At 45.2% G+C, this 27,118-nt stretch overlaps 1 protein-coding gene across 7 annotated transcripts in view; it reads right to left on the reverse strand.

The window, feature by feature from the left end:
* The window catches only part of zfp91 (ZFP91 zinc finger protein, atypical E3 ubiquitin ligase), a 69,222-nt gene extending 45,948 nt beyond the window's left edge, over positions 1-23,274 (reverse strand). For 3 of the 7 annotated variants that reach the window (XM_080201861.1, XM_080201862.1, XM_080201860.1), the window contains exons 1-2: positions 22,891-23,271; positions 15,317-15,693 (exon numbers count right to left, since the gene is read on the reverse strand). In XM_080201861.1, the coding sequence (XP_080057987.1) occupies positions 15,317-15,693; positions 22,891-23,244 (731 nt within the window). In that variant the 5' untranslated portion in view covers positions 23,245-23,271. Of the gene's footprint in view, positions 1-15,316; positions 15,694-22,890 lie in introns of all 7 variants that reach the window. The other 4 variants (XM_080201866.1, XM_080201865.1, XM_080201864.1 and 1 more) reach the window with 3 other exon arrangements.
* Positions 23,275-27,118: the final 3,844 nt, after the last annotated feature.

Below are 27,118 nucleotides of genomic sequence, written 5' to 3' on the forward strand. Positions count from 1 at the left end.
TGCTGGAGTAGCCCATCCATGCATGCACCGATTGAGTGAGGCTGCTCCACGTGCAGGGGAAGCAATTTAACGGAAGAGACCGAGGGATTGTCAACACTGGGCTCTGCAGACAGAAGCAACGCTGAGAAGGACAATAATGACACTCACCCAAAGAGAGCTGACACAGTATGTCCAGAACAACTTGTATTTAAATGGCACCTTTTAACTGATCATCCAAGGGATTTAAGCACTCATGTAGAATATAACAAAACGGATGTACTTCTGAGGCTGTATAAGACTCTGGCCCATTTGGAGTACTGAGAGCAGTTTTGGGCCCCATATCTAAGGAAGGATATGCTGATCTTGGAAAGGGTCCAAAGAATATAAGAAATAGGAGCAGGAGTAGGCCATTTAGCCTTTCGAGAATGCCCCACCATTCAATAAGATCACGGCTGATCTGAAGAGGATCAGTTGCACTTTCCTGCTTTCTCCCCATAACCCTTAATTCCCTTGTCTATCAGAAATCTATCTACCCGTGACTTAAATATATTCAATGAAGTAGCCTCCACCACTTCAATGGGCAGAGAATTCCAGAGATTCACCACCCTTTAAGTGAAGAAGTTCCTCCTCAACTCCGTTCTAAACCGCGCCCACCCCCCCCACCTTACTTTGAGGCTGTGCCCTCTAGTTCTGTTTTCCTTTCTAAGCAGAAACCTCTACCTCTACCCTATCTAGCCCCTTCATTATCTTGTAAGTCTCTATAAGATCCCCCTCAGCCTTCTAAACTCCAAGTACAAGCCCAGCCTATTTAATCTCTCCTCATAAGCTAACACCCTCATACAAAGAACAACATAGCACGGGAAACACGCCCTTCGGCCCAACGAGCCCGCACTGCCATCTTAACAATGTATTCTTCCTACACCTCCCTTGACCCATGTCTATGCTTATGGTACCCCCATTGGAAACCAGATTCAGGGGAGAATAATTTAGGGACAATTTGTTATACCAATCAGCCTAACAGCACATCTTTGGTGTGTGGGAGGAAACCAGAGCACCCGGAGGAAACCCACGCATCCACAGGGAGAATGCGCAAACTCCCACAGACACTGGCCCAAATCCATGTACCTGCACAGCTAGCAGTGAGTCACTGAGCTGTTGTGGTGCCCATCTGCTGGTCCAGTTTTAATGTGGATATGCCGGCGTTGGACTGGGGTAAACGCGGTAAAAAGTCTGACAACACCAGGTTTTAGTCCAACCGATTTATTTGATAGTAAACTCACTAGCTTTCGAGGGGTTTCCCTCTTCTTCAGGTGAATGGAGAGTTCTGGCCTCAAATAAATCGGTTGGACTAAAACCTGGTGTTGTCAGACTTTTTACTGGGTCCAGTTTTAAGCATACACAAACGACGCAAAGTACTAGGCCACTCGCGAAACATCCAAGAGCAGCCCACGCATGACCCACCATGTGCATGCTCCTCGTTAGACAACAAGGTGGACCGAAGCACCTGCAAAGTAAAAGAGACAAAACATCATCTCCAGTATCAGCCTGGTGAACTTTCTCTGTACTCCCTCCAAGGCCAATATTTCCTTTTGCAAATAAGGGGACCAAAACTGCACACAGTACTCCACTCGCAGCCTCACCAGTACCCTGTACAGTTGCAGCAAGACCTCCCTGCTTTTATATTCTATCCCCCTCGCTATAAAGGCCAACATTCCATTCGTCTTCTTGATCACCTGCTGCACCTGCAGACTGGGTTTTTACAATTCGTGCACAAGGACCCCCAGGTCCCTCTGCACTGTAGCATGCTGCAGCTTTTCACCCTTTAAATAATATTCCCTCCTACTATTATTTCTTCCAAAGTGGATAACCTCACATTTGCTAACGTTATGCTCCATCTGCCAGGTCCTCGCCCACTCACTCAGCCTATCCAGATCTCTCTGCAGACTTTCCGCGTCCACCACGCAAGTCGCTTTTCCACTCATCTTCGTGTCGTAAGGAGGTTCACAAGAATGATCCGTGGAATGAAGAGCTTGTCGTACGATGAATGGTTGAGGATTCTGGATCTGTACTCGTTAGAATTGAGAGGGATGAGGAGCGATCTTATTGAAAATTACAGGATACTGGAAGGGCTGGATAGACGTGGAGAGGATGTTTACATTAGTAGGAGAAACAAGAACCAGAGGGCACAACTTCAGGCTAAAGGGATGATCCCTTAAAACAGATGAGGAGGAATTTTTTTAGCCAGAGAGTGATGAATCTGTGGAGCTCTTTGCTGCAGAAGGCTGTGGAGGCCAGGTCATTGAATGACTTTAAGACAGAGGTAGGTAGTTTCTTGATTAATAACGGGATAGAGGGGTATGGGGAAAAGGAAGGAGAATGGAGATGAGAGAGAAAAAAAAGTCAGCCATGATTGAATGGCAGAGAAGACTGGATGGGCCAAGTGGCCTAATTCTGCTCCTATATCTTATGGTCTTATTTCATAGGAATACTATCTAACAAGCCAACACTGAATCACACATGATGATTTCAGAACAGGCAAGCCCAAGGTTTAATCATAGTGGCCTGTTTTCAAGAAGGAGGAGTGAACAATGGCAGAGAGAACTTTCATGAGCATATTTGTGTTTTGGAAGTTTGGTTGTTCATGGCGGACCAAAATAAAATGAGGGGTGCAAAAGAACGACGGAGTGCAAAGGTCTGAATGGATTGTTGGGCCAGAGGTGGACCATGGAGGGATTTCAAAACAAAGATGAGAACTTCCAAAATGAACTGCAGCCAGAGTGGGAGCCAATGTAGTTCAGCAAGCATAGGAGATGAATGGGTTTTCGAGCAAGTTAGGATACATGCAGCAGATTTTGATGAGCTCAAGTATGTGGAGCTGAACTTTCCTCCCCTCTCTCTGGTCAAGAAGCCCAATGTTTTGGCTGGACAAACAAGTGGTCCTTTGATCTCACTTGTACAATGGCTCATTTAAGTAACACTGGCCCTGTTGTTACCCCATGCAGGATCCCATTACTTTCTGGAATCACAGCTTTGGGTCCTCCTTTAAAGAAACAGTGCCCCTTTTGTCAGGCTGCTGGCTGGAGATTGCTGCCTCCTGACACCACTTTTCATGGTCTCCTTTAACAGGCTTTCTATTGTTCAATTTAACAATTATGCTGCACACTGCCACGCTTAAAGGCACAGTCCATTTTCCCTGACCCACTCACTCTAACTGGGGCAACTGGCCGAGAATCATACAGCAAAGACTATTCAGCCATTTGGATCTATGTTGGTGCTTTTTAAGAGAGCCATCCAATTAGTCCATCCCAAAACCTTTTCCATAATCAGGAGATATTTGTAAAATATGATTGCTACACAAAAGGCTGGGAAGGGGAATCACAGTAACTCACCAGTAAAAACATTTCCCTTATCATCCCAGCTTATTTCACCAATTGTCTTAAATCGGTGAGCTCCGGTGACTGATCATCCTGTCACTGGAAGCAACGTTTCCTTATTTACTCTATCAAAACTCTTCAATGATGTTGAACAACTCTCATGATAATTTCAGGTGATCTTCTCCAGCTGAAAGAACAAGAAGCCAGTTTCTCTCATCTTCCCACCAAACTGAGGACTCCCAACTTTGTGCTGCGTTTTGGAAAGGCTGCGTTTTGGACAAAAGGTTAAAACGAATCCTCTCTGCTGGTCACAGAAGATTACATGGCTCCATGTGAAAAGAAGCACCACTCCACCAATACCACTAAAAAAAATGGTTAAGTCATTATATTGCTGTTCGTGGGGGTTTGTCACTCACCAAACTTTGACAGTACTTCACTAGATTTGATTTCATATGTACCCTCTCTGGAATCTTGACCATTGTCCTAAAGTGTGGTGATGATGTGGAGATACCGGCGTTGGACTGGGGTAAACACAGTAAGAAGTCTCACAACACCAGGTTAAAGTGTGATGCCCAGGATGAGACACAATACTCCAGCTTGGACATAAGTGATTTTAAAACTCCTCCATCATTAAAACCAAAAGATCCCTTCTATATTTGAAATGAAAAACAGCTTAATTTATGCCATCTCTAAAAGATGTGCGTATGTGAACCCTGGGTCTCTTTCTGACCCACCTTGCAAGACAGACATAAGAGGAGGTTGATAAGGCTTTGCTTTACTTTCTCTATTCTTTTCTGGAATGTGGGAAGTCACTGCTGAGGCCAGCATTTGCTGCTCATTCTTAATTGTATGTGAACTGAGTAGCTCGCTCTGCCATTTCAGAGGGCAGTTCAGAATCAAGCACATGATTATGGGTCACAGCAAGTGATGATAGTTTCATGGTCACCATTACTGCGACCAGCTTTTAATTCCAGATTTTATTTGACTTCCTTGCTCTTTTTCTCTCTGTGGGTATTGTGAGGGAACCACAATTTGTCCTAGGGCCGAGCAACTTACCCTCATTCTATACACTACACTGATGATAAGAGATATGAAATTAAAAAACTTGCATCTCTTTGACCCCCTTTACAACTTCAGGACATCCCAAAGTGTTTTAACAGCCCGTGGATCTCTTCTGAAGCTCGGTCACTGTTGCAATGTAGATCTTTGCTGCAGACAATTTGCAAACAGAAAGATCCCAGAAAAAAGCAACTTTGCTGATGGCCAGATCATCTATTATATTGATGTTGGTGTCTGTGTGGGGGGATAATATTGGCCAAGGACACCGCGTACAAATCTTGTGTTCTGATAAGAGGATAAGAATGTAAAAACAATGCAAAAAGACATCAGGAATTCTCAAAGATTCCATCAACTGCTTCAGCACAGTTTGTTAACTTGGCATGGGAGCCTAACATCATTGTCCAAAAATCCACTCTGTAAACGAACAACTTCATTTACTTGCATCATTGAGAGATTAGAATACTCTGAGGTGTAGAATTAGAGAGCATTTCACGCAGAAAGCCAAAAGAAAAATTTGTCAAAGAGGTAACTTCACAGGAGCACAGCTGGAGTATTCTGTGCAGTTCTCATAGAATCCCTACAGTCCAGGAGGCGGCCATTTGGCTCATCAACTCTGCACCGATCACAATCCCACCCAGTCCTTACCTCCATAACCCTACCTATTAACTACCTACTAATCCTCTGACACTATGGGGCGATTTAGCATGGCCAATCCACCCCACCCGCACATCTTTGGAGACTCAATGGTGACTCAATTCACATACAATCCACCTAACCCACATATTTCTGGTCAACACAATACAGGAAAGACTGGGTGCAGAGAAGGTTTACAAGAATGTAACCAGGGCTAGAAAAGGGTAGCCATGAAGACAGATTGGATAAGTTGGGGTTATTTTCCTTGAAACAAAGTTGGCTGAGGGGTGGCTTGACAGAGGTGTACAAAATGATAATGGGAAGAGATAAAGTGGACAATATTAAATTGTTTCCCATGGCAGAGAATTCTAGAACGTGGTAACAGAGCATCATACAGCGCAGAAAAGGACCTAGGGCCCATCAAGTCTGCATCGAGAATAACTGCCACAAAAGGTGCACTAATCCCATATCCTTGAAAGTTATGATATTTCAGCTGTTTATGCAAATATTTTTTAAAGGTTGTAAGGTTTTCGGCCTCGACTACCATTCCAGACAGTCCATTCCAGGTTCCCATCACCCTCCGAGTGAAAAGCTTTTTCTCAAATCCCCTCTGAATCTCCTATAAGTTTCCCCTAAAACTGTGCTCCCTCATGATTGATCCCTCAACCAACAGAAACAGCTGCTCCCTACTCATGCTGTCTGTACCCCTCATAATCTGTTGCACCTCAATTCTGGCCTCCCTCACCCTTCTCTGCCCTAAAAAAAGTACAAACCTATCCAGTCTCTCATTCTAGCTCAAGTGCTCTATTGGGCAACATCCTGGTGAACTTCCTCAGTATTCCCTCTAGTGTTATCATATTCTTCCTATAGTGAAATGACCAGGACTACATGCAGTACTCCAGCTGTGGTCTAACCAATGCTCTCCGTATAACTCTAACATTACCTCCTTGCACTTATATTCCATACGACTGATAAAAGCAAGTGTCCCATATGCTTTCTTAATTAGCCTGTTCACCTACTCTGCACCTTCAGGGATCTGTGAACAATTACCCCAAGGTCCCTCTGAGCTATCAAATGACCTGCTATTCATCTTGTTTCTTAACCAAGGTGCATCATCTCAGACTTATTAGGGTTAAATACCATTTTCCAATATTCTGCCCATCGGACCAACCCATCTATATCTTCCTGTAACCTAGAACCATCCTCTTCTTTGCTAGCCATCCTACCAATCTTGGTGTCTGCAACTTAACACTCGTTCCACATTTTTATGTATGCCATTTATGTATATAACAAACAATAAGATCCCACAGTACTGATCCTTGTGGCACACCGCTGGACACTGGCCTCTGGTCACTCAAACAGCTGTCCCTACTCATTGTGCCCTAAGACAAAGCCAGTTTCTGATCCATCTTGCCAAATTTCCCTGAATGCCACGTGCTTTAACCTTCTCAATCAGTCTCTCGGATTTTAAAGTTTATTTATTGTCACAAGTAGGCTTACAGTAACACTGCATTGAAGTTACTGTGAAAATCCCCTTGTCGCCATATGCTGGCAGCTGTTCGGGTACACCAAGGAAGAATTTAGCAGGGCTAATGCATCTAACCATGTTTTTTGGACTGTGGGAGGAAACCAGAGCACCCAGAGGAAACCCACGCAGGCACAGGGAGAACGTGCAGACTCTGCACAGAATGACCCAAGCCGGGAATCGGAAACAGGTCCCTGGTGCTGTGAGGCAGCAGTGCTAATCACTCTGCCACCTTGCCCCTTGTCAAAAGTTTTGCTGAAATCTATATAAGCTACATCAACAGAACTTTCCTCAGCCACAAACCTGGTCACATTTTCAAAAAATACTCAATTTGTTAGGCATGACCTCCCTCTGAAAAAGCAAACTGACTGTCTCTAAATAACCCATGCCTTTCTCTCTTCTTCAAATTTTCTCCAGTAGTTCCCTTAGTATTGATGTCAGATTCACCAGTCTATAATTTCCTGATTCATCTCAATCACCATCTTAAAAAGTGCAAACACATTAGCAGTCCTTCAGTACTCTGGCTCGTCCCCCGTGGACAGAGAGGAATTAAAGAATTCAGTCAGACCTCCTGCAATTTCCTGCCTCCCATAGCAGCCTGGAACGCCAAGGAATTGTTGATTTTTAAGCCTGTCAGACCCCCCAATACCTACCCATTTCCTTTATCAAACTGCAAGTTCTTCATTCCCTTTCCTGAATTCTGTACCTACATTCTCCTTTTCCAGAGTGAAGACCGAAGAGAAGTCTTAATTTAACCCCTTCAACATCCTGCGGCTTCACACGCAGATTGAACCCTTGGCCTCTACGCTTACAAAAGGTCATCTGGACTCGAAACATCAGCCCGTTTCTCTCTTTACTGATGTTGCCAGGACTGCTGAGATTTCCAGCATTTTCTTTTTAGGTTTCAGATTCCAGCACCCACAGCTTTTATTTTGGTCTCTACTCTTTCTCTGGTTTATCGATTCCCTTTAATGTATTTATAAAACATCTTGGGATTCTCCCTAATGTTACTCACAAGTCCTTCCTCATGTCCCATTTTACCCTCCTAATTGCTTCTTTAAGTTCCCTCTTTCACTTCGTATATGGTTCCAAGGCTACAACTGAATTGCTCCTTTTGGATTGCTAAAAACCTCTCTTCTTCTTCATCCAATCGTGAATTAACTTAGACATCCAGGGTTCTCTGAACTTATTTCCCCTACGTTCCACCTTAAAGAGTATATGTTCAACCTGTATCTCACCAGCTACCTTTTGAATGTTCCCTATTGCTTCACTGTAGACTTTCCCACAAAGAGCTGTTCCCAGCTGATGTTGGCCAGATCCTGCTTTAATAAAATCTGCCTTCCCACAAACCAAAAGCCATTTTTGGCAGGTCATCTTTCTCCTTGTCCATAACAAATTTCGCCCAAGGATCCTCTACTCCAGAACATCATAAGAACATAAGAACATAAGAACATAAGAACATAAGAAATAGGAGCAGGAGTAGGCCATCTGGCCCTTCGAGCCTGCCCCGCCATTCAATAAGATCATGGCTGATCTGTCGTGGCTCAGTTCCACTTTCCCGCCCTCTCCCCATAACCCTTAATCCCCTCTCTTATCAAAAACCCATCAACCCGCTTCTTAAAAATATTTAGCGAGGCAGCCTCCACCACTTCAACGGGCAGAGAATTCCAGAGATTCACCACCCTTTGAGTGAAGAAGTTCCTCCTCAACTCCGTTCTGAACCGCCCCCCCTTTATCTTGAGGCTGTGCCCCCTAGTCCTACTGTCTTTTTTGAGCGGGAAGAGTCTTTCCACCTCTATCCTATCCATCCCATTCATCATCTTATACGTCTCAATGAGATCTCCCCTCATTCTTCTAAACTCTAACGAGTACAAGCCTAGTTTATTCAGCCTCTCCTCATAGCTCAACCCCCTCAACTCCGGTATCAGCCTAGTAAACCTCCTCTGCACTCCCTCCAGGGCCAAAATATCCTTGCGCAGGTGCGGCGCCCAAAACTGCACACAGTACTCCAGCTGCGGCCTCACCAATGCCCTATACAGCTGCAGCAAGACCTCCCTACTTTTATATTCAATCCCCCTCGCTATGAAGGCCAGCATCCCATTCGCCTTCCTGACCACCTGCTGCACTTGCAGGCTGGGTTTTTGCGACTCATGCACAAGGACCCCGAGGTCCCTCTGCACCGTCGCCTGCTGCAGTTTTTCGCCACGTAAGTAATAGTCCTTCCTACCATTCTTCCTACCAAAGTGGACCACCTCACACTTGCCAACATTAAATTCCATTTGCCATTTCCTGGCCCATTCGCCCAGCCTATCTAGATCCTTCTGCAGACTCTCCACACCCTCCGCACAATTTGCCTTTCCCCCAATCTTGGTGTCATCAGCAAATTTCGACACCCTACACTCGGTTCCCTCCTCCAGATCATCTATATAAATGGTAAATAGCTGAGGCCCCAGCACCGACCCCTGGGGCACCCCACTAGTCACCAACCGCCAATCCGAATAGCACCCATTGACCCCCACTCTCTGCCTCCTATTTGACAACCAATCCTCTATCCACGCTAACACCCTACCCCCAACTCCATGTCCTCTGACCTTCTGCAGTAACCTCTTGTGAGGTACCTTATCAAACGCCTTCTGAAAATCCAGAAAGACCACATCCACCGGCTCTCCTCTATCCACCGCCCTAGACACAGTTCTGCCCTCCACCTGTCAATCTATGCCTTTAACGGATCAGTTTTCCCTAATACATCCTCTGATCTGGGCTGTTCTAATGCTCAGATGTCCAGCCTGCCTCCTTGATTTTTGTATAATCTTAAGCCCACCTTAAAACTCTGCTGCCCCTTTACTAATTCTCACCATTCAACAACTACTACTGGATCCTAGTCCGGTACTACCTCAATTTTAAAATTCTCATCCTTGTTTTCAGATCCCTCCATGGGATTTTTTCCTTTCCGATCTCCATAACCTGCTCCAACCCTATAATCCTGTGAAGTCTTTGCACTTCTCCAATTGCAGCTTCTGCTCCAACTCTGATTTTTGTCATTCCACCATCGACTAGCTTGCCTGCAGCTTTCCCGGCCCTGAACTCTCTTCTTAAACTTCTTTGCCTGTCACCTGGCGCCATTTGAAACCTTTCTTTTACTGTTGCTGGATCAAAATCCTGACAGCATAGTGGGTGCACCTACGCCATGTGGGTTAGATACAGAGTAAAACTCCCTATTGGGTCCCCATCAAACACTCCCATGACAGGTACAGCAGGGGGTTAAATACAGAGCAAATCTCCTGCAACACTATCCCTATCAAGCACTCCCGGGATAGATACAGCATTGGGTTAGATGCAGAATAAAGCTCCACCTACACAGCCACCTGCTAAAATAGAGCATTTATTCTGAAATACTTCAGAGATGCTACCTTTTATTGAAAGGAGACTGCAATATAAGAGTAAGGAGCTCCTGATGCAATTATATTATGACTTTGGGGAGACCACATGGAGTACTGTATGCAGTTTTATCCTCATGGAAGGAAGGATATACGTGCATTTGTCGTGGTGAAAAGGGTCCATTAACTGATTCCTGGGATGAGTGGTCTATCCTAGGAGGTCAAAAAGGTGAATTTATGCTTGCCTTTGAAAGAATGAGACATGATCTCATTACAAAGTATAAATTCTTGGAACGTTTGAAGAATAGTTGCTGGGAGTTCTTTCCCCTCCGGATGGGAGTGTCAAGAACTAGGGGTTATAGTCACAGGGTAACAGTTCAGTCAGTTAGGACTGAGGTGAAGAGAAATTTCTTTGTTCTGGGGGGTATGGCTGCTTCACTCACTTGAGTATATGCAGAACTGAGACTGCTATTTTTGGCCATTAATGGAATCAAGAGTAACAGGGAGCGAGCTGGTCATTAAAACTGCAACTCATCTGTAGAAGGGGTAGGGATTGCACCATGGGTGGCTTGTTCTCTGTTCTCCTTGATACTATACTCTGCAAAAGGAATAGAAGCAAGAATAGGTACATGGAATTACACAGGATGTACAGCAAAGGAAAAAAAAACAACTCATTCAGACCTATTCCTACGCTTTACATAAACCTCCTCCTTCCCATTTCTTCTAATCCAGCAGCATAATCAGCACATTCTTTCTTCTTTTAATCCACCCTGGCCCAAAATTGCACAATCATAAAGGTTGGCATCTGCGACTTCTTGTCTAGCAGAGATCAGCAAATTCAGATTACCGAGGAGCCTCCTAGTTTCATAGAATCATACAACTGTTACTGGAGGAGGCCATTTGGCCCATTACATCAATGCAAGGTCTCTTCAATAACAGCTCAGCTTGTTGCACTTATTTTCCATTTTTCCAAGGGGTATGGGCATCTGAAAGGGCCAGCATTGTTGCCCATCCATACTTAAACTTGAATGCAGTGACTTGTTCGGCCATTTCAGACTGAGCTGAAAGTTGACCACTTGGCTACGGATCTAGAATAGCATGCAGGCCAGAAGGATATGCTTTCCAACTCTAATGGGACGTTAGGGGATCAAATGGATTTTTATCACAATCGATGACAGTCATCATTTCTACGGCAGATTTTCAATTCCATATTTTTTAAATTTTGAATTGAATTCAAAATTCCACCAGCTGCCATGGTAGGATTTCAACCTGCGTCCCCTGGGCACAGACTGGGTTTCTGTATGACTTAGCCAGTGACATTGCCGCTATGGCAGTCTTTCACGTCCCTGCTTTATTCTTGTAGCCCTGAAAGCATTTTCCCTTCAAGTGCTTATCCAATCCCCAGACTCGGAAGCATCTGCCTCCATTACATTGAGACAATGCATTCCAGGTCCTGACCCTTGCTGTGCAAAAAAAAAACTTTTCTTTGCATTATCAATGTTACTTTTGTCAAGAATCTTAAGTTGTTAGCCTCATTAGTGCCAATAGGAACAAATTATTCTCAAGCAATTTCATCTCGACCCCTTCCCTCCTTGCGATTTTCATGTTCCTTGCAATCACCTCTAAAGAAAACATACCCAACTGTTCCATTCTCTTACCCACCTAACTGAAGTTCAAGTTCTCACTTGTATTATCAACCTGACATCTGTCACCCGCACAGTTTTTCATTTCATCTTATACTCATGGCATCCAGGAGGCTCTGGGTTTGGTTAAATCGCCTGCACGATTTTTCCACTTCACCTTACCCCCTCAACATCCTTCTTATGGGAATGCACCTGAATCAGTTCCCCTTCAAATGTCAGCCCACTGATTCGGCGAACATAGGGAACAAAGGTTTTAAGCGCAAGAGTAGGCCACTCGACCTTTGAACATGTCCTGTTATTTAATAAGATTGTGGCTGATCTTGTTGTCTTCTCACCTCCTGTCTGCACCAATAACCATGGACTGCCGGGTCTACAAACACTTATCTAACTGACCTTTGAATAAATTCAATGACCTAGCCTCCAATGGTCACAGGCAAGAAAATTCTGACTGCAGGCCCTTAGAAAAAAAAATCATGTTTGTCTTCAAAGAGAGACCTCTGCCTTTCATTAGGATCACTTAGCCTTGGTTCTAACATTAAGAAAACAGCAGAACTGAAGAAGTGAGGCAAGACTAACAGCCCTCGATAGCATGATTGTGATGAATGGCGGAGCAGGGTCGAAGGGCCAAATGGCCTCCTCCAGCTCTACCTTCAATGTTAAGGCAGCATTTGACTTAACGTAGCAACAAGGAATGTAAACAAAACTGGAGTCAATGGGAACCAAGTGGAATATTCTCTGTTGGCTGGAGTCATATCTTGCACAAAGATAGTTGTGGTTGAGGGAGATCAAACATCTCAGTTCCAAGACAAGATTGCAAGAGTTTCTCAGGGAAGTGTCCTAGGCCAAATATCTTCAGCTGCTTTATCATGACATTCCTTCCATCATAAGGTCAGAAGTGTGGATGTTCGCTGAAAATTGCACAGTGTAAAGCACCATTCACAATTCCTGAGATAAGGAAGCAGCTTATGTACAAATACAGCAAGAACTGGATCATATTCAAGTTTGGGCTGACAAGTGGCAAGTAATATTCACGCCACACAAGTGCCAGACAATTACCAGCTCCAACAAGAGAGAAGCTAACCACCATTCAATGACATTCTACAGTCGTAGAGGTTCACGGCATGGAAACAGGCCCTTAGGCCCACCTTGTCCATGCCGCCCTACTTTTTAAAAAAACCCGTAAGCTAGTCCCAACTACCCACATTTGGCCCATATACCCATCTTCCCTATGTAACTGTTTTAAAACGCTTTTTACAAGACAAAATTGTATCCTCCTCTATTAGTACTTCTGGCAGCTTGTTCCAGACACTCTCCGCCCTCAGTGTGAAGAAATTGCCCCTCTGGACACTTTTGTCTCTCTCCCCTCTCACCTTAAACCTATGCCCTCTAGTTTTAGACTCCCATACCTTTTGGAAAATATATTGACTGTCTATGTGATCTATGCCCCTCATTACTTTGTAGACCTCTGTAAGAGCACCCCACAGCCTTCTACGTTTCAGAAATAAAAGTCCCAGTCTATCCAGCCTTTCCTTATAACTCATACATCAAGTCCCGATAGCATCCTAGTAAAATTTTTTCTGCATACTTTCTAGTTTAATAATATCCTTTCTGATATAGGGTGACCAGAACACCACATAGTATTTCAAGTGCTGCCTTACCAACGTCTTGTACAACTACAACAAGATGTCCCAACTCCTGTATGCAACGTTCTGACCAACGAAACCAAGCATGCTGAATGCCTTCTTCACCACTCTGTCTGCCTGTGACTCCACTTTCAAGAAGCTACGAGAGTTCTTAACTCTCCCCAATGCGCTACCATTAACTGAGTAAGTCCTGCCCGGTTCAATGTACCAAAATGCATTACCTTGCATTTATCTAAATTAAACTCCATCTGCTACTCATCGGCCCACTGGCCCAATTGATCAAGATCCCATTGCAATCCAATATAATCTTCTTTATTGTCCGCTATGCCACCAATTTCCATCACTGAATTTCCCACTGTCAACATCCAGGGGGTTACCATTGACCAGAAACTGAACTGAACTCACGGTGCAAATACTGTGGTTATAACGATGTCATAGGCTCGAAATCCTGTGGTGCGTAACTCATTTCTTGGCTCACCAAAGCATGTCTAATCTACACGGTGCAAGTCAAGAGTATAACAGAATACTTTCCACTTGCCTGTGTAAGTACAGGTCCAACAACACTCAAAGCTTGATACCGACCAGGAAAAAACAACTCACTTGGAGGATCACTCACTCCACGACTGATGCAGAGTGGCAGCAATGTGTACTACCTACAAGATATGCTACAGGAACTCAACAACATTCCTTTGGCAGCATCTTCCAAACCTAAGACCATTACCATCTAGGAGGTCAAAGGTAACAGGCACATAGGGACACCACCACTTGGAGGTTCCCCTGCAGGTAACCTACCATTTTAACTTGGAAAGATATTGCTGTTCTTTCACTGTTGCTGCATCAAAATCCTGAATTTCCTCCCTAGTAGTACTGAAGGTGTACCTACACCACGGGGGTTGCAGTGGTGGAAGAAAGCAGCTCACCACCACCTCCTCAAGGAGGATTTGGAATGGGCAATGAATGCTGGCCCAGCCAGGAACATCTAGACCAAATGAATGAATATAAAAAAAGGTTTGAGTCTCACCCACAAGGGGAAATATCCTCCCAGTATCCATCCAATCCAGTACCCTCAGGATTTTATACATCTCAGTCAGATTATATCTCATTCTTCTGAAGTCCAATGCGCGTAGTCACAACCTGTTTAACTTTTCTTCTGAAGATAAGCCCCTCATTCCAGGAATGAGGTACGTGAATCTTCTCTGAAGTGCTTGTAACGCAATTATATCCCCTTTCAAATAAGGAGACCAAAACAACATATAGTATCCGGTATCACCAATTCCCATAGGGCGAGCTGCAGTAAAATATTTATATTCCATACCCCTTGCAATAAATGCAAACATTCCATTTGCTTTTCCAAACACTCACTATGTCTGCATACTAGCTTTCCATGCAGTTTTGCTTACAATAATTCGTTCTCACCTCAAAGGAATAGGCACCAGTTTAGTGCATTGTTCCTCATCCTTTTTCTGTTGCTCACCCAAGGCTTACGATATTTTGATCACAGATCCTGGTCATTTTCTTAGCTGACACATGATGCACCTGATCCATGGCAGTCCCAAAAAAACACATATGGCAAAGTCCCCTTCCCCCTCAGGCCAGAAAGATGTTGAGATCAAAAAACTTCGGCTGTACGCAGGCACATAAACCCTTCCCGTTCTCAGATCTTTATCCTATTATGCCCCTATCAACACTCAGAAGACTCAACTCCCTCACTATCACTACACTTTAGCCTCTACATATTGCTGCAATTTCCCTGCAAATTCTGTTTTCCATTTCTTTCCTGCTATTTGATTGCCTATAAGTAGATACAATTAGTATATCAAAACTTTAATTGGTGTGGCTCATACACATGTAAAAAGGGGAGAAGTGATCATAGTCTGTTTGATAATTAATCACTCTTCAAAATTGCAACAGGCGCTTGTTTGATTGGAGCCTTCAACGCATTTCTCTCTCCGCCTGGTGCACTTCTTTGTCTCAGAACCTGATCTCTTGCCAACTGGATATTCTACTCAGACCCACTGCTAACCCATGAATTCGCTAACGCCAGGCAGCTCATCGACTACTGGAAGCAGTCGCCACCACTTACCGGATATCCATTGGCTCCTCGCCCTCTTCGAGACGGCCACTGTTCGGGTCCACGCTGCCGAAGGTGAATGAGATGCAGCTCCGCCGGCGGGGATATTCCGACTTGCGCCTGCGCTGTGCTGGGGAAGCCCCAGGTCTGTCGCGGGCCAGGCCCTGGGGTGCTTTCGGTGGATGCTGCTCCTGGCCCCGCAGACCAGCCACCGACACCAGCACCTTCCCTGGTTCGTCCATGTCCTGGCTCCAACCCTCCGAGCGTGACCACACCAGCCCACCAGCCTGTCCGGCAGCACGATCCCACTCCACCTCCTGGCATAGCACGGCCTCCTCTACCCGCTGCTGCTGCTCATCTACAATGAGGATCCTCCGCTTTTCAGAGAACTAGAGAGAGAGAGGTATATGTATAGACAGCCTGTTAGTATTAGTGTGAGAGAGGAACTATCACATGAACGATCAGATCAACGAGCACATCAGTCAACCTCGTCACTGGGTATATCATGGTGGCCAGAGAAGAACATCACAAGCCACAGGCAAGACAGCAAATACCTGGCCGCATTTATTCACGCACTCAGTGATCCTAATATGTGGGGAAATATTCAGGTTGCACAAAACCTAGTAATATCATCAAACAATCAAAAGTCAATCCAAATTTCACACCGACCGAGTACATGGTTTGGAACTCACCTACGGTGCAAATTTACACAGGTACTTCTTGTCCAGTGACTTTTGCTGCACTGGACAGTGGATGCGAGTGTCTGAAAAAAAATACATTCCCCAACAGTTCACAGTAAACGTACTCCTGGATTTGAGGCTGAATCAAAGGCAATTAATAAGCAGCCACGGCTCAGGCCTAACATCTTCGACTCAGTGTAGAAAAAGGTGAGGAGTTTGAAGGCCCTGCCTCTAGAGACTTGAGTCCACAATCCAGGTAGATGCTCCCCCAGCAATAAACTGACAGTGTGACACACTATCAGACGGTCATGACTGCCATGAAAAATACTTGCATTTATGTTGTGCCTTTCATGACCAATGGATGCCACAAAGTGCTTCACAGCCAAAGTATTTTTGAAATGTTGTTATTGTCATGCATGGAGCACAGCAGTCAGTATGTGCACAGCATGATCCCACAAACAGCACAAAATAATGACTCGATAACCTTCTTGCTAATACTGACCAACGGATAAATATCAGAATTGTGTTAATTCTTCAAAATGGCGCCATGGGATTTTTCAATTCCACCTGAGGATGATATCTCTTGGCAAAGACAGATACCCTCCCTCAACATGGCAGTCATGTATCAGCTTCTCGACTGTGTGCTCACGCCCCGGACTGGGACATGAAAGAAAAAACCTGAGACACAGAGACGGGCAGGCTACCGACCGAACAGAAGGTGACACCATCAGAGAAACCCACAGGAGCAATACTGAGATCTTGTGCACCAGCAGAGAGGTTGTGGTCCATTTTCTCCATCAATTAGGTAAAGATTCCATGCCACTGTTGTCAGGAGCAGGGGAGTTAGTCCAAGAGTTTTGATCAATATAGATCATTAAATCAACACACAAAAGGATCAGATATTTTTTCAGATTGGTGGAAACTTCCTGTACACAAATTGGCTGTCGTGTTTATCGTGACCCCCTCAACACCAAGAATCAAGCATTACAATACTCTTGCCTTGCCCCGCACACCCCACAAATGCCCTGGAATAGGAGATTCCAAATGTGGGTCGCAACTCATCATGGGATTTATTTATGGGGGTCCAAGTTCTGAGGCAATCATGGGGGCTGTGGAACTTGGACTGAGACTTGACAATTATTTTTCTCTGGCTTAATTGTCTCCTCTGAGGCCTGATTGGTTTAAAAGCCAGAAGTTATAATAAAGGTGTATCTATGTTTTTCTTTTAACAGAAAGCAAATTCAGCAGGTTAAATCCCCTGTTCCAATCAACACTCAGCCCCCACTCTCAACACCCTTCCCCTCTTGCCAATTTTCCAATGTTCACTCTTGAGTGATGCAAAGTCGGATGCATTAAAATGGGACCACATCAGGACAAGTTTTGGAAACCACTACCCCAGCCCAAATACACCAAACTATTCTTTTGGAACACATCAGTGATTTGCTTAAATGCATGGTAGTGCACTTGCGATAACTTAAAGGCCAACTTGAGGACAGCAAGCTTCTTACCCTTGCTGACCCCTCAGTTTGCTGAGTCATTGCCAGAGGCCTGCAAACTGTACAACAATCCCCCATCATAACGCCAAGGCTCTCACACGTACAGAAGCTTCAAGATCCTCAAATTGCACGATAGCAGCCACCCCAATCCCCTGCCATACTTAAGACTTCAATCAAACTTAAGACTCCCATACTGTACAATATGCCCCTCATACTGTATGATGATGCAAGCTGTCATAGCTGAGAGATACTCACACTGAGACACAGTTGCTCCTACCACAGCTGAGACCCTCATACTGTCCAAGTGCCCATTTATAACCCTGAGGCCTACACACTGTACAATGTTCCTTGCTGAGACCATCTAGGTTTGAATCATACTGATTATGCCCCTCATTACTTCTCAATCTATCAGCCTTCTACAGAATCCATCATCAATTAAGATAGAACAAAACCTCAAGTGAGACCTCAGTTTGAGCTTTTACAGACAGTGTTAAGGTTCACACTATATTGTGGCAGAGGTACATTACAATCCAGATGATGGGGACAATATACGAATGGCATTCAATATAGCCTAACTGGCCTAATCTGGCATTTATGCTTCACACAAACCTTCTCCCTCTTTGTGTCACCACACCAAGAAGTTCCAGAGAAATGTTACATTGAACTCTAAACATCAACTCTATTCCCTGCTCAGTTTACCCATTTTTATATTCTTCTACTTCTTTTCCCCTGAAGTCTTTATCCATCTATGCTTCATATGCATCTATGCTGTACACCTCAAGCACTTCCCATGATAATGAGCATTCCTAACGTTGTCACCACTCTCTCGTGTAAAGTAATGTCTCCCTTATTCTCAATTCTATTTGAGAAAGTTAATGTCATAGCCCTTAGATCGGGGCTCCTCCAAAAGTAGAAACATCTTAAGCCTACATCCTTTCACAATTAGAAAGCCCTCCAAAAGGAGGAAAAGCCACAACGTATTCCAGCTTTCAGGCTCCCTTCTGGGATCATACTTGCACATGTATTTCACACCTTGTCCAGAGCTTCCAATTCTTCCTTTATGAATGCAATATACAATAAGTGGGTTTGAATCAACACATTTTGCAGGTTTAACACGATTTCTCTGCTGTCCAATTTGTTCCTCAAGAAATTGCAGAGGTTAACAACAAAGGGCCAAAGATTTTACATACTTGTTCATGAGATGTGGGCATTGCTAACTAGGTTAGCAGTTATTGCCTATGCCTGGATAAGATGATGGTGAGCAAGCTTTTTGAATCACTGCAGTATGTGTGGAATAGGTACACCCAGTGTCTGTTTGCAAGGTAGATCGAGAATTGCAATCCAGCGGCAGTGATGGAATGATGATATAGTTCCAATTAATGTGTGATTTGGAGGGGAACTGGCAGGTTATGGTGTTCTGATATATCTACTGCCTTTGTCATTCACGGTGGTAGAGGTTGCAGATTTGGATGATGTTATCAAAGGAGGCTTGGTTGAGTTGCTGTGCCGCCTCATGTAGATGGTACACTCTGCTGCTATGTGCATTGGCAGTGGAGGGAGTAAACACTGAAGGTGATGGATGGGGTATTAGTCAAGCCAGCTGATTTGTCCTAGACAACGTTAAGCTTCTTGAGTGTGTTGGAGCGGTGCTCACCCGAGCAAGTATTCATTCATACTCCTGACTTATACTGGTGGACTGGCACTGGTGAGTCAGGAGACGAGTTGTGCTTTGTGGTATCCCCAGCCTCTGACCTGCTTTTGTAATCATAGTGTTTATATAACTTGTCCACTTCACTTCCAGGATGCTAATAGTGGGGGAATTGATCAATGCTCATTCCACTGAATGTCAAGGAGAGATGGTTGGATTCTTCCTTGTTGGAGATGGCCATTGCCTGGCACTTGTGTGAAGTAAATGACTATTAAATCAATTTATAGGAGAATTACAGAAACACCCCTAGAGATATGGGACTGTGGTATCTAATTCTACAGTTAGTGGCTGCACCTGATACTATGCCAAGATTAGATTGGATAGATTGATGAAATGGGAAAGGGCAGGTAAAATGGACCAGAAAGATTGCTGGCATGAAGGACAAAACACCAACACTTGGTTGAAGCCAAATCCTCCGTTTCCAGTGAAGTAAGTTTTCTAACTCTCTTTATAAATATTAATCACTCTACCACTGTAACACTGATCCTGCCCCTCACATCAATACTGGAAGTAACTGAATATGCTCCTCTGCTTTCGAAAGGTAGCATTATTAGCTTGATGTATTACTCTCAGTATTAATTGCTCACCATATTATTTGGCATTACCCTTCACATCAGTACTGTGCATTAATAACATCGACTCTGGGGGTTACTAATTGCAAAAAAATCACGAGGGGGATAGCAGGGTGGATAGTTAGAGATTCTTTCCTTGGGTTGACGTGTCAGTTAGAAGGAGGAACAAGTTCAAGGTGAGGGGGTAGGTTTAAGAAATATGTGCAGGGGAAGCTTTTCATGCCAGAGATTGTGGCGGAAGTAGGCACATTAGTAAACTTTAAGGGCCGTCTGAATGGCTACACGAATAGGGAGGGATTAGAGAGATACAGACCGAGCAAGGGCAGAAAGCTTCTTTTTAGTTTAGTTAGGGCATCATGCTCGGCACATGCTTGGAGGGGGCGAAGGTTTTGTAACTTACCCCCTGTTCTATTCACTGTCTGCCACACACGTATCCTGAAGGTATAGGGAGGGTGGGTGTTTGTTCCACATACTCTGAGAATTACTAACTGTATTAATATTCTGCCCCTTGCTCTATTAAATATATCAAAAATCTAGACTTAGTTGGGCCGCATTCTAAAGTTGCTCGATGATACAAAATACTGAAAAGTCATAGACAATGAGGAGAAGGCAAATAGACTTTGGGAGCAAATGTTTGAGACTGGTGCAACAGACGCACACATATCACTGATTAAATTAAACATGCAGTAAAGTGGATGTTTTGGAAGGAAGAATGGGAAGATAACTGATGAATTTTAAAGAGCTTGCAAGACCTTACTGTATATCAGACCCTAGACTTCAGCATCAAGAGCTCAAAAACAGGATTCAAACCTTGACAAATCACAGGTTGGACCCAGCTGGAGTATCATGTCCTATTCCGGTCACATCTTAGGAAGGACGGAGAAATATGGGAGTTTTACAAGAATTAATAAAGCATATGGTATTCTGGGCCTTATTAATAGGGGCATAGAGTACAAGAACAAAGGGGTTATGCTGAAATTATACAGCACACTAGTTAGGCCTCAGCTGGAGTATGGTATACAGTCTGGATACCATACAATGGCAAGTATGAGAACACATTGGAGAGAACGCAGAAGAGGTTTACAAAAATGGTTCCAAGGATGGGAAACATCAGTTGGGCGGGTAGATCAGGACTCTCCACTTTGGAGAGGTGGCGGCCAGGAGAAAATTTGATCAAGATCAAATCATGAGGAGTTTGGAGAGTAGATAGGTAAAATCTGTTCCTACTCATAAAAGGATCGAGAGTAAGAGGCACAGGTTTCAAGTGATTTTCAAAAGAAACAAACGTGATGTAAAAAAAAACATTTTCACACAAGTGGTTCTGTTTGGAAAGGTTTCTTCGAGGTATTCAAGAGGACACTGGATGATTACTTGAATAGAAACAATGTGCAGCTGTATGGGGGAAAAAGCAGCTGAATGGCACAAAGTCATGACATTCTTTTGGTGAGCCAGTGCAGACACAATATGCCAAATGCCCTCCCTCTGTAGGGTAACAATTCTGTGAATGATGCCAAGAAGTCTGTGATTTCCCCTCAGCTCTGGGGAAAATTAACAGAAGTGTTCAAACTCATGAAGGTCCTTGATAGCGTAAATGAGAAAGTATTCTCAGTCGCCAATAGCTTGGGAACTGGAGGTCATAGACTTAAGGTAACTACTAAAAGAAACCAAGCAGAGGGGAAAAGAATTTTTCATTTTGTAAACACGAGTTACGAGGTGGAATGCACTACTTGAAACAAGGGAATTGCAAAACTTCTCAAAAATGCAAACAAAAATGCAATGTGATGGGGAAAAGGCAACAAAGTGGCAGTTGGTAATTCTTACAATAATGCAACACAGGTCTAATGGACCAAATGGCCTCCTCTTATGACATACGGCTAGATAAATTTATTACAGATTGACTTTGCATCTCGCACTGACACTGGGGAAACTCACCCCTGCTCTATTACAGACTGTTGATCACAAACTGAGATCGATAAGGTTTCTCCATTCAGTCTATTACTCACTGTCACTCACAGTGAGGTTTACTGACAGTGTCAATCCTCCTGCTTCTCATGGGCTATTGATGGCATTAATACTCTACCCTTCACATTGAGGATCACTGAGTTTAATTCTTCTGCTCCTCACATTGAAGGCAACTGACAGTAATAATTTCCCCTTCCCTTAGAGGATAACTGGAGATTTTCACAGTAACAATTGCAGAGTTAATGTAAGCCTGTGTGTGACATGAATAAATAAACTTAAAAACATAAACTTATTAATTACCCTGTCTCTCAAACAGACAGCAACTGAAAGTAATTCATCCCCCGTCTCTCAAAGGGCCACTGACAGTATTAACCTTCCTCTCCCTCAGGCAAAGGATCAAAGACAGTATTAGAATCATCGTATCCTACAGCGCAGAAGGCGGCCATTTGACCCATCGGGTCTGCACTGATCACAATCCCACCCAGGCCCTACCTCCTTAACCTCATGCATTTAACCTAGGATGTCCCCCTGACACTAAGAGGCAATTCAGCATGACCTGCGCATCTTTGGGCTGTGGGAGGAAACCAGAGCACCAGACACAAGGAGAACGTGCAAATCCACACAGACACAAGGAGAATGTGCAAACTCGACAGAGACAGTGATCCAAGCCAGGAATCAAATCCAGGTCCCTGGCACTATGGGGCAGCAGTCTTAACCACTGTGTTACCATTCTGGCCTTTCAGACACAGGAACATTGACTATATTAACCCTCCCGTCCCTCAGACAGATGGTCACTGTCAGTTGTAATTCCCCCGTCCCTCAAATATGTCATTGGTAGTATTAACCATCCTGTCCCTCAGACGTAGGGTCAATGGCATCATTATTCCTCCGTCCCTCAGACAGTCACGAACATTATTAACCCTTCTGTCCCTCAGAGGATCAATGGCAGTTTTAGCAACGTTCCTCAGAGTCCGACTGTATTAATTCCCCTTTCAGAGGGTGAATAATAGTATTAACACCCCAGTCCCTCAGAGGATCACTAACAGTATTAATGCCCCTGTCCCTCAGACTGTTACTGGCAGTGTGAACACCCCTATCCCTCAGACAGAGAGTCACCGATATTAATCTCCCTGTCCCGACAGTATTAACCCCCTCCTCTCTCACTGACCTGCTGCCGCTCTCTGCCGGAGACCCCGCTCCTGCTCTGGGCCTGTGTTGCGGGGTAAAGCGGGCAGGGGGTCTGCCCGGGCCGGGCCGCCTCCTCCTCCTCCAGCTGCTGGATTTGCACCTTCACCACCTCGTCCTGCTCCTCCTCCGGCTGCTGCTCCTGTTTGACGGCGCAGGGCGCGGCCAGGCCCAGAGCGGGGCCCTGCTGTGGCTGTCTCCTCCTCCTGCGCCTTTCCTCCTCCTCGGAGCCTGCCTCCAGGCCGCCTGCTCCGGCTCCGGCTCCAGGTCCCGGTCCTGCTCGGTGACACTGCGCCGCGGGACCGCTCGGCTTCCCCGCCGCTGCTGCCGCCGCCATGTTGATCGCAGCCGAGGAACAACACAGAGAGACGTCACTGCGCGCGGCCCCAACAGCGCGCACGCGCGCGCCCTCCCTCACCAACCGCCGTTTGACCAGGCGAGAATGCGCACGCACGTGCGGTCGGAGACGCGCTCGCTCCTCCCACGCGCAGCGTCTTTTTTTTGGGGTCCGGCGGGACGTGTGTGCGCATGCGTGGAACGGAGCCTCTGTCCCTGCCCGTTTCTGATCCCGGAGCTGCTGCGCATGCTTAGCCTTCCCTTCACGCCCCTTCCCTGTCCGGACTGACATTTCGCCCCGCCCCTCCACTCTGATTGACATCTGGTCTCTCCCCCCCCCCCCGCCGACGGTAACGTCACCGAGCGAACGTGCACACGTTCTTCACGGCCCACTACATCCGCCCCCTACAGGTTGGCTAGAATCAGTACAGGACCCCTCGCCCCGCCCTCGCCCCCGCCCCCTACAGGTGGGTGAGGACCAGTACAGCTCCTTGCTTCCCAATCGTTGGTGGTGGTCTTTTGGGTCAAACCAAGTAAACTAACTTAAATTACGTTCGGACAAAGAAAAAGGGGGCAGCTCCCCAAAAGGAGAGGGAACGGCCCGAACAGAAACAAAAGGTACAAAGGAAACTTAAGACACGTCAAATCAAAATGTGATTAAGAACATAAGAAATAGGAGCAGGAGTAGGCCATCTGGCCCTTCGAGCCTGCCCCGCCATTCAATAAGATCATGGCTGATCTGTCGTGGCTCAGTTCCACTTTCCCGCCCTCTCCCCATAACCCTTAATCCCCTCTCTTATCAAAAACCCATCAACCCGCTTCTTAAAAATATTTAGCGAGGCAGCCTCCACCACTTCAACGGGCAGAGAATTCCAGAGATTCACCACCCTTTGAGTGAAGAAGTTCCTCCTCAACTCCGTTCTGAACCGCCCCCCCTTTATCTTGAGGCTGTGCCCCCTAGTCCTACTGTCTTTTTTGAGCGGGAAGAGTCTTTCCACCTCTATCCTATCCATCCCATTCATCATCTTATACGTCTCAATGAGATCTCCCCTCATTCTTCTAAACTCTAACGAGTACAAGCCTAGTTTATTCAGCCTCTCCTCATAGCTCAACCCCCTCAACTCCGGTATCAGCCTAGTAAACCTCCTCTGCACTCCCTCCAAGGCCAAAATATCCTTGCGCAGGTGCGGCGCCCAAAACTGCACACAGTACTCCAGCTGCGGCCTCACCAATGCCCTATACAGCTGCAGCAAGACCTCCCTACTTTTATATTCAATCCCCCTCGCTATGAAGGCCAGCATCCCATTCGCCTTCCTGACCACCTGCTGCACCTGCAGGCTGGGTTTTTGCGACTCATGCACAAGGACCCCGAGGTCCCTCTGCACCGTCGCCTGCTGCAGTTTTTCGGGGTTATTATTGGGGTCTATAAGGCACCTCAGCCCCTGCGGTGCCCAACGGGCACGGAAGGCCGCCAGGCCCAGGAGCAGGTTCACGAGGAGGTTGGCCTCCCTCCCCTCCCCTCTCCGCACCGGGTGTCCGTAGATCAGGAGCTTGGGACTGATTCCCAATCGTTGGTTTCCTCATCACCCCTGCCGCAGAACCCAGTCTTAGCAATTCTGTTCTTTAGGACTTGAACGACGAGAGAATTTTCACAGTAACTTCATCGCAGTGTTAATGTAAGCCTACTTGTGACAATAATAAATAAACTCAGACTAGGAGGCAAAGAATTTCTTCTCTCAGAGGGCAGTGATTTTGTAGATTTCTTAGCTGCAGAGACCCGTAGAAGCTGATTAATTACTTACTAAGTATGACCAAGGCTGAGATAGGCAGATTTTTAACCAGGAAAAGAATGAAGGGTTATAGAGGTCTGATGAGAAAATGAAGTTAAGGATTATAACATCAGATCAGTTGGTCACTGGTGCGGTCATGATGTGGAGATGCCGGTGTTGGACTGGAGTAAACACAGTAAGAAGTCCTTCGTCAAAGGAGCAATAAGCACTCCCAAAGCTAATGGCTTTTGCTACCAAATAAACCTGTTGGACTTTAACCATGTGTTCACCTGATGAAGGAGCAGTGAGCGCTCAAAAGACTTTTGATACCTGTTGGACTTTAACCTGGTGTTGTGAGATTTCTCACTACTGAGGTCCCTGAGGTTTGGAGGGTAGCAATGTTGTCCAGTTATTTAGACAATAATACCATAAGACATGGGAGCAGAATTAGGTCACTCAGCCCATTGAGTCTTCTCCGCCATTCCGTCATGACTGATATGTTTTCTCATTCCCAGTCTTTTCCCTATAACCTCTGATCCCCTTATTAATCAAGTACCTATCTATCTCTGGAACACATTCAATGATCTGGCCTCCATAGCCTTCTGTAGCAAAGCATTCCACAGATTCACCACTCTGTGGCTGAAGAAATTCCTCCTCATCTCTGCCCCTTTAGCCTCAAGTGTTGCCCTCTGGTTCTAGTTTTTTTTCCCCTAGTGGTGGAACCATCCTTTCTATGTCCACTCTATCCAGGCCTCGCAATATCCTGTATTCAATAAGATCACCCATCATCCTTCTAAACTCCAATGACTACAGACCCAGAGTCTTCAACCATTCCTTATACAACAAGGTCTCAATTCCAGGGATCAATCTTATGAACATTCTCTGGACCCTTTCCAAGGCCAACACATCCTTCCTTAGATATGGGTCTCAAAACTGCTCACAATGCACAACTCACTCCAAATGGGGTCTGATCAGAGCCTGATACAGCCTCAGAAGTACATCCCTGCTCTTGTATTCTAGCCGTCTTGGCATGAATGCTAACATTGACTTTGCCATCCTAACTGCCAACTGAACTTGCGTATTAACCTTAAGGGAATCTTGAACAATAACTCCCAAGTCCCTTCATGTTTATGATTTCCTAAGCATTTTCCCATAGTCTACGCCTCCATCCCTCCTTCCAAAGTGCATAACCTCACACTTTTCCTTATTGTATTCCATCTGTCCCTTTTTGTCCACTCTACTAACCTATCCAAGTCCTTCTGCAGTCCCCCTCTGCTTCCTCAATACTGCCTGTCCCTTTAGATGTCTTTGTATCATGTGCAACAGTGCCTTCAGTTCCTTCCTCCAAATCGTTAATGTATATTGTGAATATTTGTGGTCCCAGCACTGACCCCTATGACACATCACTGGTCACTGGCTGCCCCCTGAAAAAGACCCCTTTATCCCCACTGTCTACCTTCTGCCAGTCAACCAATCTTCTATCCAAGCCAGGATCTTACCCTTAACATCATGGGTGCTTAACTTATTTAACTGTCTCTTGTGCAACACCTTGTCAAAGGCCTTCTGGAAATCTAAATAAATTATGTCCACTGGATCTCCTTTGTCTAACTTTGTTGTTACCTCCTCAGAGAACCCTAACAGATTTGTGAGACATGACCTACATTTGACAAAGCCGTGCTAACTCAGTCGTACTTTATTCTGCACTTCAAAGTACTCTGCAATCTCATCTTTAAAAATTGACTCTAAAATCTTGCCAATGACTGAAGTCAGGCTAACCAGCCCGTAATTTCCTGTCTGCTGCGCTCCTCCCTTCTTAAAAAGTGGTGTTACACTAGCTATTTTCCAATTCTGTGGTATCTTCCCTGCCTCCAGTGATTCCTGAAAGGTCACCACAAAAGCCCTCCACAATTTCCTCAACTATCTCTTTTAGAACCCTAGGTGTATTCCAGCCAGTCCAAGTCATTTATCCACATTCAGAACTTCCAACTTCTCCATAGTGATTGGTGCTATTCTCGTCTGTGCCCCCTGATTCTCCTGGAGTTCTGGCATCCCACTGATGCTTCCAACGTATAGACTGATGCAAAGCAGCTATTCTCATCCTCTGTC

Source organism: Carcharhinus amblyrhynchos, chromosome 13 (genome assembly GCF_965287045.1).
Source record: "Carcharhinus amblyrhynchos chromosome 13, sCarAmb.v2.hapA, whole genome shotgun sequence".
Lineage (NCBI taxonomy): Eukaryota > Metazoa > Chordata > Chondrichthyes > Carcharhiniformes > Carcharhinidae > Carcharhinus > Carcharhinus amblyrhynchos.